This window comes from Bos taurus, chromosome 20, assembly GCF_002263795.3.
Source record: "Bos taurus isolate L1 Dominette 01449 registration number 42190680 breed Hereford chromosome 20, ARS-UCD2.0, whole genome shotgun sequence".
NCBI classification, from domain to species: domain Eukaryota; kingdom Metazoa; phylum Chordata; class Mammalia; order Artiodactyla; family Bovidae; genus Bos; species Bos taurus.
In genome coordinates, this window is record NC_037347.1 from 62,696,116 (window position 1) to 62,709,698 (window position 13,583).

Below are 13,583 nucleotides of genomic sequence, written 5' to 3' on the forward strand. Positions count from 1 at the left end.
AGGTTGGATTCCTGGTCAGGGAACTAGATTCTACATGCTGCAACTAAGACCTAGCCCAGCCAAATAAATAAACATTTTAAAAATATATCACTTCCTCAGTGATCAATGAGGATCAGTAGAGGAAAACAACAGAATGGGGAAAGACTAGAGATCTCTTCAAGAAAATCAGAGATACCAAGGGAACATTTCATGCAAAGATGGGCACAAAAAAGGACAGACAGAAGCAGAAGATATTAAGAAGAGGTGGCAAGAATACACAGAACTATACAAAAAAGATCTTCACGACCCAGATAATCATAATGGTGTGATCACTCACCTCTAACCAGACATCCTGGAATGCGAAGTCAAGTGGGCCTTAGGAAGTATCACTATGAGCAAAGCTACTGGAGGTGATGGAATCCCAGTTGAGCTCTTTCAAATCCTAAAAGATGATGCTGTGAAAGTGCTGCACTCAATTTGGAAAACTCAGCAGTGGCTACAGGACTGGAAAAGGTCGGTTTTCATTCCAATCCCAAAGAAAGACAATGCCAAAGAATGTTCAAACTACAGCACAATTGCTCTCATCTCACACGCTAGTAAAGTAATGCTCAAATTCTCCAAGCCAGGTTTCAGCAATATGTGAACCGTGAATTTCCAGATGTTCAAGCTGGTTTTAGAAAAGGCAGAGGAACCAGAGATCAAGTTGCCAACATCTGCTGGAGCATAGAAAAAGCAGGAGAATTCCAGAAAAACACCTACGTCTGCTTTATTGACTATGCCAAAGCCTATGACTGTGTGGATCACAATAAACTGTGGAAAATTCTGAAAGAGATGGAAATACCAGACCACCTGACTTGCCTCCTGAGAAATCTGTATGCAGGTCAAGAAGCAACGGTTAGAACTGGACAAGGAACAACAGACTGGTTCCAAATTGGGAAAGGACTATCTCAAGCCTGTATATTGTCACTCTGTTTATTTAACTTATATGCAGAGTACATCATGAAAAATGCCGGGCTGGATGAAGCACAAGCTGGAATCAAGATTGCTGGGAGAAAAATCAATAACCTCAGATATGCAGAAGACACCACTCTTATGACAGAAAGTGAAGAACTAAAGAGACTCTTGATGAAGATGAAAGAGGAGAGTGAAAAAGCTGGCTTAAAACTCAACATACAAAAAACTAAGATCATGGCATCCGGTCCCATCACTTCATGGCAAATAGATGGGGAAACAATGGAAACAGTTAGAGATTTTATTTTCTTGGGCTCCAAAATCATGCAGATGGTGACTGCAGCCATTCCTGAGCCAACTGAGGAAATGGGTGAAGTAGTCTTGGAAACATTTCAGCAAGAGGAACTGGAACTTAAACATGTAAGATAAGAGTCCCATCAAGAGAGGAGGGGGACTTCCCTGGTCGTCCAGGGGTTAAGGCTTCTGCTTCCACTGCTGAGGACCCGGGTTAAATCTCTGGCCATGGAACTAAGTTCTGATAAGCACGTGGCATGGCCAGAATAAATTTAATTTTTTTTTTAAAGGAAAGAGTACAATATTTTCAAGGTAGCAGAATTGGGCCTAATTTGGTTCAAGAGCTGTCTGACATTCAAACCACCGTTCTGTAACAATGAACACAGCACAAACATTTCCTTTGGTTGCAGTCCTCTGTGCAGAGTTGTCAGGGCCTTACCTCAGGAGAGAAGTGAAGAATTAACAAGGAGAACTGTCCCCCAGTCAGCGGGAACAAAACAAGCATAAATCTACAAGACAGCAGAGCACACTCTGAATACTTCTGAAGGATTGTTTGACAAATATTTACATGTTGCATATTCAGTTATGCAATCCTTTTAGAACAATAAATATTTTAGAAGGAGACTCTGCTGAGCTAGGTCCAAAATTCTACTGATCTCAGGAGCCAGGAAACAACAGACCTTTTTTTTTCTTGGCCATGCAGAGTAGCACAGGGGATCTAGTTCCCTGGCCAGGGATCAAATCCTTATCCCTTGCACTGGAAACCTGAAGTCTTAACCACTGGACCACCAGCAAAGTCCCCAGAACACACCTTCTTAAACAAAACAAGTCTGATCCTTAGTTAACTCCAGCCAAATGAAACCTCACTCATCTTGGCAAACTCTGTTCTTAATGGACCAGAGATCAACAGTTCAATAAACACAACCCCTAAAAAGCCTTTAGAGACATTTTCCTTCTGGGAGGCTGCTATCTGCAGCCTGTGAGCAGTTCAGTTGTTGTTATCTAGTCACTCAGATATCACTGAGTCACTTATCCCGACTCTTTGTGACCCCACGGACTGAAGCCTGCCAGGTTCCTCTGTCTGTGGGATTTCCCAGGCAAGAATGCTGGAGTGGGTAGTCATTTCCTTCTCTGGGGGATCTTCCCAGCCCAGGGATGGAACCAGCGACTCCTGCATCGGCAGGTGGATTCTTTACCACTGACTCACCAGGAAGGCCTGAGTAGTCTGCCAGTTAATGCAATTCCCCTTGTCCTCCAGCAAAAACGCTCAGACTTTCCATAAGCTTTTTACTGCTACTGATCACAGACCAGCCCCTGAACAGCTCCTGCCTCAGGACCTGTGCACTTGCTGTGCCCTCTTCCTGAAGTGCTCTTTCCGAGTTTTCTTCTCTGCATCTTTTCGTTTTAAATAATGTGACTCGGGTTTTTTTTTGTTTTGTTTTGTTTTTGGCTGTGCTGGGTCTTCATGGCTATGATCAGCCTTTCCCTACTTGCAGCGCGCAAGCTTCTCACTGAGGTGGCTCCTCGGGTTGCACAGCACAGGCTCTAGGGTGCTCGGGCTTCAGCGCTGTGGCACACGAGCTTAGCTTCCCCTTGACATACGGAATCTTCCCGGGCCAGGATCAGCCCGTGTCCCCTGCATCGGCAGGGGGATTCTTAACCCCCGAACCACCAACGAAGCCCTCTTCTCTACGTCTTTGCTAGAACGTCACCGGTTCTCTCGAATGACCACCCTACCTGCCATTGCAGGCCTCAACTGCTGAACACCCGGACTGTCCTCCCTTGGTTCCAGGAGCTGCTGGCTTGGCTGGGGATGGGAGGAAAGACTTCCCTGAGGAGACGCCCTGAAGACCTGAAGCTGAAGGCTGTGAGCAGCCGAGTCGTGTGGCCGTGTGCGGAGGGATATCACGGCCCCGAGACCGGACACCAGCACGCTGAAACCAGATTTCCCAGCTTCCCATTTCTTAACCAGCAGCTCCAGGCCGGCCCCTCAGCAGCTAGCCCTGGAAAGCCCCTCTGGCTTCAGCGACCACATTGTCCCGCACCGTGACCGACCACCGCCTTGGAGCCATCTGCCTGCCTAGAAGGTCCTCCCACCACCACCTCCAAAAGTCGCCCTTCACTGGGCTTCCCTGATTGTCCTCACGTCCCGGCTTCCAAGATGTTTGCTCTGCACTTCTATAGAGCTCCTCTCACATCCTGCCTCTGGCTATAAGCACTGGGCGCTATTACCCTCTAAGCACTGGGCACTAGTACTCTCTAAGCACTGGGCACTATTGCTCTCTAAGTACTGGGCACTATTACTCTCTAAGCACTGGGTACTAATGCTCTCTAAGCTCTGGGCGCTAATACTCTCTAAACACTGGGTGCTATTGCTCTCTAAGTACTGGGCACTAGTACTCTCTAAGCACTGGGCGCTAATACTCTCTAAGCACTGGGCGCTAATACTCTCTAAGCACTGGGCGCTAATACTCTCTAAGCACTGGGCGCTAATACTCTCTAAGCACTGGGTGCTATTACTCTCTAAACACTGGGTATTATTGCTTTCTAAGTACTGGGCACTATTACTCTCTAAGCACTGGGCACTATTACTCTCTAAACACTGGGTATTATTGCTCTCTAAGCACTGGGTACTATTATTATCGTCTAAGCACTTGGTACTATCACTCTGAGTTCTTCCTCAATTAAAAGGTGAAGACTCTCAAGGCAGAGACCCTTTGATTCAGGAGACCCTGCAGTGCCCACTCGTGCCTGGCACACAGTGGGTCTGCAGTGAACGCTCATCAGTGACTCACTACCCCATCTGCTACAGGGTTGTGTTTTGGCCTTTGTGACACTTCATTCTTTCAAAGTGCTTCAGAAAGACAGAGGCTGTTTGATAACAAGATCAAGAAGCCACCAGGAAGAACAGAAGCTCTCGCCTCACCCCCTCAAAGCCCAGAACACAGGACCCACTTCTTCTGATCAGAAGATAAAAGGGCTTGATGGGTTGTGGGCCTTTGTCATTGATGGGCTGTGGGCCATTTCTCCATCCTGATTTGGTGGGGAGCAGAGAGGAGGCTCAGAGCAGAAAAATGAAGGGAGACTCTGTAATCAAGGGGGAAAGCACAGAGAAAAATAGCTTTGCCTGATCTCAGGAAAAAAAAAAAACCTGGAGGATGTCTCTTCTGAGCATGGAGAAGGTAGGTGAGTGAAAAACAGGACAAAACAGTAAACACGGCCACGTCAGAGAGCTGTGCGCTAGGGATCTAGTGTTCAGTAACCTGGCAGATTGAAGCTGCCATCAGCCCCACATCACAGCGGGGAAACTGAGGCAGAGACCGGAGCTGGCCACCCCTGACTCTGCACTGAGGGAGAGGCTTTCACAGTGAAAGTTGCTCAGTCGCATCCGACTCTTTGCAACCCAATGGACTATACAGTCCCTGGAATTCTCCAGGCCAGAATACTGGAGTGGGTAGCCTTTCCCTTCTCCAGGGGATCTCCCCGACACAGGAATCGAACCCCGGTCTCCTGCATTGCAGCTGGATTCTTTACCAACTGAGCCATCAGGGAAGCCCTCGAGGCTTTCATAAGAGGCTGCAAAACTCAGTACAACAGACCCAAGCCCCTTGGGGATGGTTCATGTTGTCCTCAGTGGTCTCCAGTACAGCTGCTTTCCAACTTTTATTTTTTGCCCCCAAAGGAAACACAACAAAGCACAGCCTAGTGGAGCCCAGAGTGGGGGCTGGGCAACCCAGGCCCCAGGAGACCCCAAGCTGCCTCCAACAGGGGAGAGATCCACCCCATCCCTGACCCTTCCTAACCCTTGTGGGGCTTCCTTTAAGGCAGCCCCCGGTTACCTGCTTCAGGAAACTGAGGTTTCCCGTGAACATCTGTGAAAAGTCACCTTGGTAAAAGCGAAAGCAGAGCTGCACAGTCAGCCTCCTGGCGGCCAGAGGGAGGGCTGGGGTGCAGGCATCCCTGGGGTGTCCCAGGGTCACCGGGGTGATGCTGCCCACGCGGGCCCCTCTCCAGCTCTGGGAGCCTTCGAGATCTAGGGGCCAGCACCACCTGACACATTACACCAAGCGGAGAGCCCTCCCCAAGTTCAACTGCGGTGTCAAGTTCGACCATACCTGCAGGAGCTCCAGTCTGCCTGAGCCGGGTCCAGACCACAGGCAGGGGAGGAACACCCCGGGGCCCCACAGCCCCACCCCCCGCGATAAACCAAAGGCACCCGGCTCCCCCGGTTTCCAAGGAGACGCACATCCTTCCCATCAGTATGGGACCTCCCCAGCAAAGGCACCTTCCCTCCGGCTGCGCGCCAGGCAGAGACTGCCCATCCCGCGGGACCCGGGGACCGTAACAGGCAGGGAGACCGCGGCCACTGTCCGCTGGGCACCGACCACGGGCACCTGGCCGCTGCGCTCACCCTGCGGCTTGTCTCCTCCCGCGGCTTTGGTGGGCTGCGTTCCGAGAGCCAGTCCTTCTCGAGCCAACTTTTTCTTTCTTTTTTTTTCTCAGTGTTTCTCATCGTCCCTGAGTCTTGTCATGACTCATGGATCCCTCGTGCTTCTCCCCACCCCCACGCCCGCCTGCCCTGCGGGTGTGCTCCTGCCGCCCCGCTGTGCTCCCCTGCAGGGACCTGCCCCGGGGAGGGGGGCGCGCGATGGCCCTCGGCTCTCCGCGGTGACCGTGAGGATAGCCCAGTCGGACATCGCGCTGGCCGGCCACCGTGTGGGTCATCGGGCGCAGCCGCGCCTGGGCAGGGGGAGGGATGCGAGGAAGGAGGGGGTCCCAGAACCAACTTCGAACCCGGGAGGCGAGCAGAAGCCGATCCGCGCTCCGGCGTGAAAGGCCAAGCGCAGGGGCAGCGAGAGGGCCGAACCCTGGGGGCACTGGGGGCGACTGGGGCATTTTGCAGAAGGGGTTTCCCCTGCAGGCGAGGAGGGTTGACGGTCAGAGGGGACCCGGAGTGAAGGGACCCGCGAGACGCCCCAGCTCAGATCCCAGCGCGGGCCCCAGGGGAGCATGGAAGACTCCGCGGGCGGGAAACTAGAAGGGGCTGCGGTGAGCACGCGCGCGGGTCTGGCGACGGTCCCCGAGGCGCTGTGACCACGGAGCAATTGTGCGGCTCCCTCCAGCCGGGGATGGGCAGGCCGCCCAGGGCGCCGGGCGTCCCGCGTTCCCATGGAGCTGGGAAACGGCACTCTCGGCCGCGGCAAAGTCATCGCCGGGCCGGGGCCGAGGAGGGCGGAGGGGCCCAGAACCCCGAACGGGCGCGCTCTTACCCGGCCGTTGCGATCGGTCTCCTGCACCTCCTCGGCGCTGGGCCCTCGCCGCACCAGCGCCCTCAGCAGCCCCACGTCGTTGGCGCAGGCGGCGCGCAGGAGGGTAGCCGCCTCCGGGACGCCTTCCGGAACAGGCTCCGGAGCGCTCTCCGCGCTCACCGAGCTGTACTCCTCCTCATCTCCGTAAGGGTAGAAGGAGTCGTCCGAGGCGATGCTGCGGGTGTCGGGCAGACTCGAGAAGTCCTCGTACTCCTCGTAGTCAGCTGGGTCCTCCCCGGCCTGCGCGTCCCGGGGTGGGGACGGTGGCTCTGGGGACACGCGGCGCGCCCCGCCGCCCTCCGGCCCGGGCCCGGCCAGCAGCACCATGCCGGCGGCCGGGGCGCGGGCCGGGGGGCCGGGGAGCGGGCCGGGAGCCGGGGACGCCGGGCGCGCACCGAGGTCACCGCCCCTTGTCCCCGGCGGCCCCAGAAAAGCAGGAGGGCTCTGCGCGCTCCAGCTCGGCGGAAACGCGCGCCGGGCGGCCGCGCTCCAAGACTCGAGTCACCGGAGGCTGGAGAAAGCCCCTCGGGGGTAGGAGGAGCCGCGGGGGCTTTCCGAGCGCGGCGGGCGGGCGCGGGCGGGGACGGCCGAGCTCGAGGAGGTGCGCGCCCCGGGGTCCCGCGCCGCCCCCCGCCCCCCACCACCCGGCGTGATCCTGGCAAAAGTTAAGAGCCAAGCAGGGGGCGCCTCGGCCCCGCGGGTTCGGTGCAGCCGGCTGCTGTGCCCGGGAGCTGAGAAATGCGCACGCGGGAGAACCAGAAGCGACAACTAAAGAACCTGAACGCCCTCGTGGCTGGTGGCCCCGCCCCTGCTCTCGGGATGAGGGTGAAGGTGGGGGTCGGAGGACGCAGCGGGCTCAGCCGTCGGTAACACCAAATCCCTGGGCCCGGAGCCACCCCGGGCGTCAGGCCTGCGGGCTGGGGTGGCGGGGTGGGGAGGGGGTTGGGGGGGGGGGCAGTTTCTCATCGTCCGAGACTCCCAGCCTGTTTGTGCATTTTTTCCGGGAGTCTAGGCTCCGAGGCCAACTTCGCTCCCGGGTTAAGACGGCCCTGGGCACGGAGGACGGGTGGATGCGTGGGAGATGGTATCCAGCTGGGGACCCTGCCCCTCTGAACCGGGAGTTCCGGGCTGCCCCCGGGGACATCCCAGGCCGAGGCGAGGCGGGAGACCAGGGAGAAGACCCGGGCCAGCGATCCCTTTTCAGATGGCTTCTCAACGAGCGCCTCGGAGCCGCTGTCCTGGAGCCGCCGGGGTTAGGGGAATGACATTTGGGTGAGAAGGGGCGGCTCCAGATCCGAAGGGTACCCCACTCCCTCACCCCTGGCCAGGGTCCCTTTATCTGCGGAGTCTAGACGGATGCACAGGCGGAAGCCACCACCCCGGCTCAGACTCCGCTGCTGCTTGCCAAACACAGAGAGCCGACCCGCAGCGATGGCCCGGGTCCCATCCCCGAACCGTCCCCTCAACCCCGGTCCCCCCCGGCCAGAGCCTGGCCTACCCCCCCACTCCGCCCCGTCGGTCCCAGCGCAGAGGGTGAAGCCCCGCCGCCGGGAGCCTCAGGCCTCCTACAGGAAGACGCATCGTGGGACCGTGGGCCAAATCCTCATGGAAAAAGCTTTTAGGATGGGGGAGATGTGGCGTGAGGGTTGGGGCCGTCGGGGGACGTCGCATCTTGGACAGAAACCACCTCAGGTCCATGGGCGGACGCGGAGCCCACGGGTGAAACAGCGCTTCTTTCTGTCTCCTCACCCTCCTTTCCTTCTTTAATTTCCACCGCTCTGGACAGCGTGCCTACCCGGTGCCAGCTCCTGAGAGGCCCTCGGGGCACCAAGGTGAACAAAACCGGGCGGCCGCTGGAGCTGGGGACAAACTAGAAGATTCCAGGCCTGGGCGGGCAGGCTGAGGGCCACAGTGGGGAACGCGGTCAAAGACACCACCGGGGATGGTTGGCGGGGGCCTGAGTGAGGTTCCAACTGCCTAGGCCTCTGCATCTTGAGGCCCTGGCGTTCTGTGCGACCTGCCCGTGGTGATCCCCGTGGCCTCCAGTGTCCTCCGGGCTGACTGGGAACCTGGCATCCCCGAGGTCGGGAGGACGGGGTGGGGCTGCGGACAGGAGAGATGGACGCCCGAGCGAGCCTTGAACCGAAAGTGAACCCCGGGAGCACCGACCTCCTGTAGTCCGGGGCTTTCTCTCTGAAGCCAAAAATACCCCGGGTCATAGTTTGCTTTTTCTTTTCTAAGTAGCCATATTTACATAAATCCCCACTGGAAATTTCCACCTTTCAAGACTGACCGCTGTTTTTGGTGTTTCCAGAGGCTAAATGAAGTCAGGGGATTTTTACAAGTTGAAGTGACCCTCCCCCTCTGCCCAGGCAGAGAGATGAGTTTGCTAACCCTCCCCTCCTCTAACCCCAGGCCAGCTGTGCCTATCAAAGTACCCAGAGGGCTGGGCTGGGGGTCCCCAGGGATGGGGCTGTGGTCCTGGAGTGGGGAAGTGGACCCCCAGGAGTGGGCAACCCCTCAGCCCTCATCCCTGGGTATTTCACCACCAAAGTTAAGCTCTATCTTCAGAGTTCCCCACTTCCTCCTTTCCTTCCTTGGAAATTCGGTTGCAAATATCACTACATGGTGTAACCTTTAAAGGTAAACTTCTGAAATGGCCAGCTCCAAATAAAAACTAGCCTTTTGTGAGGGATCCAACTCCAAACCAAACTGGTTTTCCCTTTTAGAAATGCTCCCCTTTTACCACAAAGACAAGAGATGCTCAGTGTTGTGAGAGAACACACAATTAGGCCTTGGGGATTTTTAAGTCAACATTATATGTACAAAATCTACCCAAAAAGGAGAAAGCAGCTTATCAAAACTGCCAACGGACTCAGAACTCTTAATAGGTAACATTTTACAGAACTGTATTTGATCCAAGATAGTTAAGTTTCAATGGAATAGCTGAATTCTGTTCTTTTGATTGATGATGTTTAAGTTTTTAAATATTAATATTCCTTCTTTCTCTTGAGCTTTTTATTTTGTATTGGGGTATAGCCAATTGACAATGTTGTGATAGTTAAGTTTTATATATGTATGGCAATTAAACAGCTGGTTGATTCAGTTGAATAATTTGTCCTTGGGCTATTTAAAAAAAAATTCACTATTTTAGTTATATTTCTCAAAGAGGCCACCTAACTGTAATAGCTATAACAGGAAGGTCTTAAAAAATTACAAGCAGTGTATTTAAAGACTGAAAACTGAATGCACCTGTAATGGCACACTCCCCACAAAATTTGTTTAGAAAGCAAAGTGAGATGACCTAACGGTGGAGCCATGCATGAACCCTCCCCATGCATGCGTGTGTGCTAAGTCACTTCAGACTCTTTGCAACCCCACGGACTGCAGCCTGCCAGGCTCCTCTGACCATGGGGATTCTTCAGGCAAGAAATACTGAAGTGGGTTGCCATGCCCTCCTCCAAGGGATATTCCCAACCCAAGGATCAAACCCACGTCTCTTATGTCTCCTGCATTGGCAGGTGAGTTCATTGCTCATCAAATAACCAAGGTCCCAACCTCTAGAATAGAACGAATGGCAGAATGATTTTAAGCATTTCATATGTCTGAATTTTAGCACGTAGTAACTGTTGACTTTCATTATTATGAAAGTTAGAGTATCCATTTGCTGTATGACATAAACTCCTCTGCGGCAACAGGTGCTCCAAATGTGTTGCCCTGTTTGCCAAGAGAACTACCCACGTGAGCTGAAAGAGAAATGCTTTTCGTTTTTTCTTTTGGAAGGCAGTGCACCTTGGGATACAGTGCAGACTGTGCTATCTGACAAACTGACTTCTGATGACATCCCCACTGTTGAGTTGCAATCATAATAGTTCTAGATCTTGACTGAGTTACACCTGTATTTGACCAACTCCTAGTCTTGATACTTAGGATATTCCCAAAAATTTCCTACTGTATCTGTAAAGAAAAAAAAAATGTTGCTGGCCATTCCAGTTCTACAAGGATCAAGTCATAAGGCATTGCAGTCACCCACTGACAGGGGAATCCAGAATGGAAAGGGAAAAAAAGGAAATATTTTGTGCTTTGGCTGTCTGCCCCTAGATGGTTAAGATAAACATCTAAGGGAAGATTTCCATGATCCTAGATTCTTGCATTTTTCCATAAAGAGAAAAGCACTAAACTCGTTAATTTGAGATGTCTGTTCTTTGTGATTCACAGTGATCTTTTGATGTTCAGTTCCATGGTTTTTTCCCAGCAAATTATACATATAGGTCCCTCAGACAGTAAAGAATCTGCCTTCAATGCAGGAGACTCAAGTTTGATCCCCGGGTCAGGAAAAGCCTCTGGAGGAGTGACTACCTACTCCAGTATTGCCTGGAGAATTCCGTGGACAGAGGAGCCTGGCAGGCTACAGTCTATGGGTTCACAAAGAGTCAGACATAACTGAGCGACCAACACTTTCACTTTCCTGTTCCACTCCGTACCTCTTTCAAAGCAGTTCCTCGGAGTTATCTGAGAGGCTCTTTCCCAGACTATATCCTCAGTAAGGTCTCGATAAAACTTAATTCCCAGATTTTACATTCTGTGCTTTTATTTCAGCACCTGAAACAAGACGCAAGGAGGGTGGGCACAACCTTTGGAAGATACAGCCATGAGGACACACCAGAAACTGGCTAGAACCAAGTAGGTCCAAGATGGCGGAAGATCCAACCTCCAGCGGACCATGAGCCTCTCCATATGCTCATTGTAATATGCACGCATTATGTGCATTATGCACTTATGTGCTCATGGCCAGGCTTCTCTGTTCATGAAATTTTCCTGGCAAAGATACTGGAGTGGGTGGCCATTTACTTCTCCAGGGAATCTTCCTGACCTAGGGATGGAACTTGGGTCTCTTGCATTGCAGGCAGATTCTTTACCATTTGAGCCAACAAGGAAGCCTCCATTATAATACATTAGCATCTAAGTGACACCCCTACCAGCATCATGAAGTCACTTAGTCGCATCCAACTCTTTGTGACCCTATGGACTGTAGCCTACCAAGGTTGCCATTTCCTTCTCCAGGGGATCTTCCCAACCCAGGGATCGAACCCTGGTCTCCCACATTCCTGGCAAATGCTTTACCCTCTGAGCCACCAGGGAAGCCAGCATCGTGACAGTTCATCAGAGGCTAACCATAAAATACCCAAAATTGGGGGTATCCCTATTCTTGAAAACTCTCAACCCTTCACTGAAATAGAATAATTCTCCCACTCCTTCACCTACGGAAGTATTCAGCCCATAAAAACTAACCACCCAAAATTTCCAGGCCTCTCACCTTCTGAGATGGTCCACACTCTGTGAGATGTGTTTCTCTCAGGGCCCATCTTGCCTTTTGAGGTAGACTACATTCTGTCTATGAAATGTGTATCTTTCTGCTGCTGCTCCTAAGTCACTTCAGTCGTGTCCTACTCTGTGCAGCCCCATAGACAGCAGCCCACCAGGCTCCTCGTCCCTGGGATTCTCCAGGCAAGAACATTGGAGTGGGCTGCCATCTCCTCCAATGCATGAAAGTGAAAAGTGAAAGTGAAGTCGCTCAGTTGTGTCCGACTCCCAGCGACCCCATGGACTGCAGCCTACCAGGCCCCTCCGTCCATGGGATTTTCCAGGCAAGAGTACTGCAGTGGGTTGCCATTGCCTTTCTAAATAAATCCAATTCGTACCTATCACTTTGTCTCTCACTGAATTATTTCTGCTACAAGATGTCAAGAACCTGAGCTTGGGGAATTCCTTGGTCCAGTGGTTAGAACTTTGTGCTTCCACTACAAGGGCCATAGGTTCGATTCCTGATTGGGGAAGTAAAGGGTAACTAAGCCCACACAACACAACTAGAGAGTCCAAGGCCCGAAATGAAAAGATCCTGCATGATGCAATGAAGCTCCCCTGTGCCAAAACAAGACCTGATGCAGACAAATAAAACAGGTAAATAAAATATTTTAACAACAATAACAAAAAGACTGCACCTTCAAGTCCCAATCTGGGTTTTGGCCAGGTTCCAGTCCCACCCCGTGGTTCAAGTCCCATCTGATTTGCTTGGTTTCAGCAATGAAATAGAAGTAACTTAGCATGTCCTGGAGTCCATCTACAGAATGACTGGGCCAGATTATCCATCTGACCTACTTAGAGATATAAGGAGCAGCCTCTTGTGTATTTCTGGCTCTCCTATTAAAGAGATTAACCGCCCTCTGCCTCTAACTCCATTCAGTGGACAGCGATGAGATCCCTCCCGCTGTAATCGGGACTGGTGCAGCCATTTAAGAACTTAGGGAGGATTTCTGCCCTTGTGGGTAAATACGTGGAAGAAGCATGTGCATGTGTGCTCCTCACTGCCAACACTTCTGCCTTGTCCCTGCTCTTGATGGGAATTAGAGATAAAAGGGTATAACTAGAGAAGCCATCCCATGGACGGAGGAGCCTGGTGGGCTGCAGTCCATGAGGTTGCTAAGAGTCGGACACGACTAAGGGACTTCACTTTCACTTTTCACTTTCATGCATTGAGGAAGGAAGTGGCAACCCACTCCAGTGTTCTTGCCTGGAGAGTCCCAGGGACGAGGGAGCCTAATGGGCTGCCGTCTATGGGGTTGCACAGAGTTGGACACGACTGAAGTGACTTAGCAGCAGCAGCAGCAGCAGAGAAGCCATGTTTCCTTCAAGGACAAAAGTCCTTGGCTCCTCATCTGAATAAAAGTGGTTGGATTTTTAAGGTTAACTTAGGGAGTCATATGTGATATAAAAAGCTATTCAAGGAATTACTCAGCAGAAGACTACACAACCCACCCTGGCCTTCTACCCTAGGAACAGGGCAAATATCTATTTTCCCATCATTACCCCTTTGTTCACGCACCTATAATACTTTCTGTTACTGTTTTCCAACAATTTTTTTGCAAAACTGTCTTCCTTTTTATAACTTGAGAATTCTCAAAATTCAAGAACCAGGTCTTACTAGGTGATTTTTTTTTTTTTTGAGGTATAGTTGATTTACAATGTTGTATTAACTTCTCCTGTACAGCA

At 52.3% G+C, this 13,583-nt stretch overlaps 1 protein-coding gene and 1 long non-coding RNA gene across 3 annotated transcripts in view; one reads left to right on the forward strand and one right to left on the reverse strand.

Moving 5' to 3' along the window:
- Positions 1 to 7,275, reverse strand: part of ANKRD33B (ankyrin repeat domain 33B) — a 101,490-nt gene extending 94,215 nt beyond the window's left edge. The window contains exon 1 of one of the 2 annotated variants that reach the window (XM_010816845.4): positions 6,495 to 7,275. In XM_010816845.4, the coding sequence (XP_010815147.2) occupies positions 6,495 to 6,860 (366 nt within the window). In that variant the 5' untranslated portion in view covers positions 6,861 to 7,275. The remainder of the gene's footprint in view (positions 1 to 6,494) is intronic. The other variant, NM_001205847.3, reaches the window with a different exon arrangement.
- A 196-nt stretch (positions 7,276 to 7,471) lies between these two features.
- On the forward strand, positions 7,472 to 12,241 carry LOC112443012 (uncharacterized). Its single transcript, XR_009491996.1, has 2 exons — positions 7,472 to 11,216; positions 11,994 to 12,241. It is a non-coding gene; the product is annotated as an uncharacterized lncRNA (long non-coding RNA).
- Positions 12,242 to 13,583: the final 1,342 nt, after the last annotated feature.